Source organism: Camarhynchus parvulus, chromosome 28 (assembly GCF_901933205.1).
Source record: "Camarhynchus parvulus chromosome 28, STF_HiC, whole genome shotgun sequence".
NCBI lineage: Eukaryota > Metazoa > Chordata > Aves > Passeriformes > Thraupidae > Camarhynchus > Camarhynchus parvulus.
Window position 1 is genome coordinate 3,372,280 of NC_044598.1, and position 5,144 is coordinate 3,377,423.

At 60.3% G+C, this 5,144-nt stretch overlaps 1 protein-coding gene across 4 annotated transcripts; it reads right to left on the reverse strand.

The window, feature by feature from the left end:
- Positions 1 to 221: 221 nt before the first annotated feature.
- Positions 222 to 4,535, reverse strand: LOC115914245 (ectoderm-neural cortex protein 1-like). Of its 4 annotated transcripts, none has more exons than XM_030966667.1 (3): positions 4,481 to 4,535; positions 1,757 to 3,554; positions 222 to 736 (listed from the first exon to the last, which is right to left on the reverse strand). In XM_030966667.1, the coding sequence occupies exon 2, from the start codon at positions 3,537 to 3,539 to the stop codon at positions 1,767 to 1,769; it is 1,773 nt and encodes a 590-aa protein (XP_030822527.1). In that variant the 5' UTR covers positions 3,540 to 3,554; positions 4,481 to 4,535; the 3' UTR covers positions 222 to 736; positions 1,757 to 1,766. The 4 variants fall into 4 exon arrangements, with proteins under 4 accessions (XP_030822527.1, XP_030822528.1, XP_030822526.1 ...); XM_030966668.1 differs by having other exon boundaries at positions 1,757 to 3,549; positions 4,481 to 4,517; XM_030966666.1 differs by having other exon boundaries at positions 4,467 to 4,515.
- Positions 4,536 to 5,144: the final 609 nt, after the last annotated feature.

The window sequence follows — 5,144 nt, forward strand, 5'->3', positions numbered from 1 at the left end:
GAAGTTTTAAAGAGATTTGTGTCTCCTTCAAAGCTGGAAGGCAGTGTGAGATCTGAGCTTTCCTCAGTCCCAAGTTACAAAGACACAGGAAGATCTGAGCCCCTCATTTGGACTGCAGCAGGGAATGCTCCTCACTGTTCTACTAAATATGGTCTCAAGTGTGGGCTGGGAAAACCTGCACCTTAAGCACACAGAACAGGCAAGGGACACGGTGGATTTTATTCAGATTTATTGAAGCAGCTCCAGGCTGAGTAATAAACACACAAAACTGCTGTATAAAAAAGAAATAAATGTGCAGAACCAGCCCTTGGGCAAAGTACTGTCACATGTTCTGACATTCCAGGCTACTGCTTGGGTGCTGTGAATCCCAGCAGTGCAGTCCTGCACTGGTCAGGAGTGTCCTTTCTCCTTTCTAGTATCACTGAAACCAAAATAATCCCTCTGGTTCCTGCTCTGAGATCACACAAGTTAGGAGAACACTTGGAAACCTTTTTGCTGTCTCAAGGGACAGCACAAGCTGCCAGCCCAAGGAGGTCCCTCCGTGCCTGTCCCCTCCCTGGCCTGACATGGATTTGCAGAAGCAATTCAAAGCCAAAACCGAGTTGCCTTGAGCCCTGCTGGTGCTGGTGGCACCCAGCTCACAGAGCTGCCAGGTGGGAGGAGGTGCTCCTGCTGCCCGTGTGTTCCATCTGGGTCCTCAGTCAAGGGAGGCACTTGGCAAAATCAGGTGAGAAGCCTGTGGTGCAGAGCAGAGTATTGTGAGACCAGGGCACAGCAAACCCCAACCCCTCAGGCCTCAAACCCCAGAGAAATCCCAGCAATGCTTTCTGGTTCCCCTCTACAGCCAGGAATTTTCTAAAGGTATCACTGGGTATTTTATTACAGTAAATAATGTTATTTAGACAGTACGACTCCTGCAAGGAGAAAAGGAAAACCCTGCAGGGTCTGTGATTCACTGGCATAGTTTCTGCCAAAAGCTTTTAGAAAGATTTAATTCCAGTTGCAAATGTTGAAAGTCAATCTCTGTGTAGCAGAAAAGCAATGGCATGAAAGGGACACCAGGGAATAATTAGAAGCAGAGAAACCCTGTGTTTATACATAGACAAGGCTTGTCTTATAAATGCAATTACCCACCATTCTGGGACTAAATCCCAGCTATAATCTTGTTCTGGCACCAGCTCACAGCCCTGGCGTCCCACAAGACATTTGGGTGCCACTGGCAGATTAAGTGTGGCACCAGGAGGAGGAGGCTGTGCTAAAAGCAGCAGCTGGAGCCAGTGGCACCACGGGGTCTGTCCCAGCTCCTGCAGACAGCCTGCCTGCACAAACATCAGCTCCTCCAGCCTCCTGACCCAGGCACGACACCCAATCCCTGCACACAGCATTCCCCAAAATCTTTGCACGGGCCAAGATGCCAGGTTAAGAGTCTTGTTATTTATACTGATCCTTCTCCCTGCAGCGTTTCAGCACCTAGAGAGATCTTCTCTCTCCTGCAGGGCTTTCAGATCCCACCATCTCCTGCAGGGCTTTCAGATCCCATCATCTCCTGCAGGGCTTTCAGATCCCACCATCTCCTGCAGGGCTTTCAGATCCCACCATCTCCTGCAGGGCTTTTAGATCCCACACTAGCAGGCTGGAAGTTTAGGAACTGATACTCACACAAGGCTCTTTAGGACAACTCCAGTCCAGAGCCACATACACCTTCCCCTCAAATTTTACCCTGATACAGAGGAGCTCTTGACCCACAGCTATTTACCTTCCAGGTCTCAGGCTGACAGGTACTTCCAGGTGCTGACGAAGGCGGTGGGGATGAGCGAGTAGGGCACGGTGGTGACGCTGCTCCACGTGTCGGACGAGGGGTCGTAGCAATCCAGGGTTTTGCAGCGCTGAGCCCCGCAGTAGCCGCCCACCACGTAGAGCCTGTTCCCCGAGGTGACAGCGCGGCAGCTGATGCACTTGGCAGTGACATCCCCAAACTTGGACCACTGGAAGGTGTCGCTGTGGAAGCGGTAAGCGGAGCTGGCGGAGAACTCCGTGTCACCGCCGATGACGATGACGTGGCTGCCCACCACGGCGGCGGCCGTGTAGCGCCAGGGCTGGGGGCAGCTGGCGGGCACCGTCCAGCGGTTCTGGCAGGGGTCAAAGCACTGCACCTTGGGCAGCTTGTTCTGGTTGGCACTGGTGCCCCCGAAAACAAACAGCTTCATCTTGGCTCCCACCACGGCGGCGTTGCTGACGCCTTCCCGGAGAGGAGCCACCAGCGACCACTTGTCCAGCTGAGGGTCGTAGTGCTCCACCTGCTTGAGGGACACGGAGGGAGAGGCCGGGAAGGCCCCGCTCATGGCCGTGTGTCCCCCCACCACGTAGAGGCAGTGGTCCAGCTCGGCAGAACCGTGGCCAAACCGCGCCACCAGCATGGGAGCAGCTTTGGCCCACTCGTCGTGGAGGGTGTCGTACACCCAGACATCCCTGGAAGCGCCGTTCTCGGAGCCCTTGCCACCGGTGATGTAAACCTTGCAGCCGATGGCGCAGGCGCTGCACTCCTTGCGGGGGCTGGGGATGTCGGCACGAGGGATGATCTCGCTGCTTTTATGGTCCAGCATGTAAATCTTGTCACACATGAAGGTCTGGCCCCCGAGCAGCAGCAGGGCCTGGCTGACCTTGCGGGGCCGGGCGCAGCACCCCGTCACCAGCCCGTCGTTCTGCAGGATCTTCATTTTGCAGCGCACGGCATCGGCCACCCGGATCTCCTCCCCCAGCTTGTGGCTGGTCACCAGCTTCTCACAGGCCACCTGCTTCCTCAGGTAGGACTCGGGCAGCAGGGCCAGGCGGACAGAGCGCAGCAGCTCGGGCAGAACTTCGTGGCGTCGGGGCAAATCGTAGCGGATCCAGCCGATAACGGCTTCGTAGACCAGCGTCTCATCCTCCACCTCCAGCTCCTCGCTCTCCACCAGCTCCAGCAGCTTGTCTTTGGGCAGCCGGAGGAAATCCTCAGTCTTGCAGAGCGAGGTGAAGTTGGCCAAGGCCATCCTCCAGGACAGCTCCAGCAGCCGCTCGCAGCAGTGGGCATCGGACAGCAGCAGCATGTTCAGGCAGTTCCCAGGGTAGAGATTCTTCTCCAGAAAGTCGGCCGAAGCATCCCGGATATCCTGGAACTGCAGCATGTCCCCGGCCTCCAGCAGGGACTCGGCGTTCTCCTCATTGATCAGCACCCGGGCTGAGTAAGCGTAGTCCAGCAGCAGCTCCAGCACCTCGGGGTGCAGCGAGTCGTGGAAGTTGACCTCGTCATCCCTGCTCTCCTTCAGGCCCCCGCTGAACATGGCGTTGAAGTAGCGGCTGCAGGCGGCCAGGACAGCTCGGTGGCACGGGAAGCTCTGGTTCCCCGCCCGCAGCACCACGTCGGTGAAGAGGTTCTGCTGGCGGAGCAGGTTCAGCTGGGTGAGGAGGCTGTCGGCGTGGCCCGGTTTGTGGAAGAGGTGGATGTTCATGGAGCTGGAGCTCGAGCGGGATTTCCGGTTCTCGTGGCTGCTGACGGACATCGTGCTGAGGCTGCTCTGCGGGGCAAAACCGGCGAGTCAGCACGGGCAGCGCGGGCCCGGGCCCGGCACGGCGGCCGCCGGGAGGAGCGCGGTACCGGCCGCTAACGGGAGCGCGGTGGGGCTGTCCCGAAACGGGGCACCGGGAGCACCGGCCAGCCGCGGGGCACCGACGGAAACGGGGCACCGGGAGCTCCCGGACCAAACCCCCGTGCAGCGCACGACTCCGCTGGGCCTCACGTAGTACCGGGGAGGGGGCGATGTGCGCTCCCGGTGATGCCCGTGCCCAGCCCGCCCCGCGGTCCCGCACCCAGCTCGGGGGTCCCCACCCGGCTCCGCTGTCCCGCACCTGGCCCAGTTATTCTGCACCCGGCCCCGCGGTTCCTCACCTGGTCCAGTTGTCCCGCACAGTCCCCCCTATCCCACACCCGGTTCGGTACTCGGTCCCGCACGGTCCCTGCTATCCCGAACCCGATGCCGTACTGTCCCCGCTGTCCCATACCCGTGCCGTACCCGGTTCTGCACGGTCCCCGCTATCCCGTACCCGATCCCGTACCCGGTCCCCGCTATCCCGTACCGGGTATCCCATACCCGGTTCCGTACCCGATCCCCGCTATCCCGTACCCGGTTCTGTGCCCGGTCCCCGCTATCCCATACCCCGTTCCGTACCCAGTCCCCGGTATCCCGCACCCGGTTCCGTACCCGGTCCCCGCTATCCCGTACCCGGTTCTATGCTCAGTCCCCGCTATCCGGTACCCGGTATCCCGTACCCGGTATCCCATACCCGGTTCCGTACCCGATCCCCGCTATCCCGTACCCGGTTCTGTGCCCGGTCCCCGCTATCCCGTACCCGGTATCCCATACCCGGTTCCGTACCCGATCCCCGCTATCCCATACCCGGTTCTGTGCCCGGTCCCTGCTATCCCGTACCCGGTATCCCATACCCGGTTCCGTGCCCGGTCCCGCCCGCTCCCGCTCCGCTCCGGCTCTGCCGCCGCCCCTCCGCCGCCGCCGCGTGGCCGCCCCGCTCCGGCCACGCCCCCTCCCGCCCCGCAGCCAATCAGCGGCCGCAGCGCGCGGCACGCTCCCTTTGTGAATGGGAGGCGGGGCCAGCCGCCCGCATGCGCAGCGCGCTGACCCTCGCCCTGCCCGCGGGCAGCGTGGCCGTGTCCCCTCCCCACGTGTGCCGGTGTCCCCCGGTGTCACCCGCTGTCCCCCGGTATGCCCCGGCCCCAGCATCGCGGCACGGCCCGGACATCGCGGCACAGGGGCCGGGCCGGCGGCTCTGATGCTCCCGGGCTTTGCGGACGGAGCCACCCCGCCATCAAGGGCCATAAACGGGGCAGCCGCGCCGGGACCGGCAGCGCCCTTTGGATCCCGGCTGCTGACAAAGGCAGCTCGCGGCCGGAGCAGCCAGCCCTGCTCAGCAAATGTTCTCCTGCATGGAGCATGTGGAAAACGCCAATCAGTTGTTTTTAACATTTTAAAAGTTTCATAGTAATAAAATGGTTATAAAAATAGTGATGCAATTAGAGCAATAATAATTTGGACAATTTGAATTAGGACAATATGACACAATAGAGACAAAGAGTTACGGACGTTCGGGTA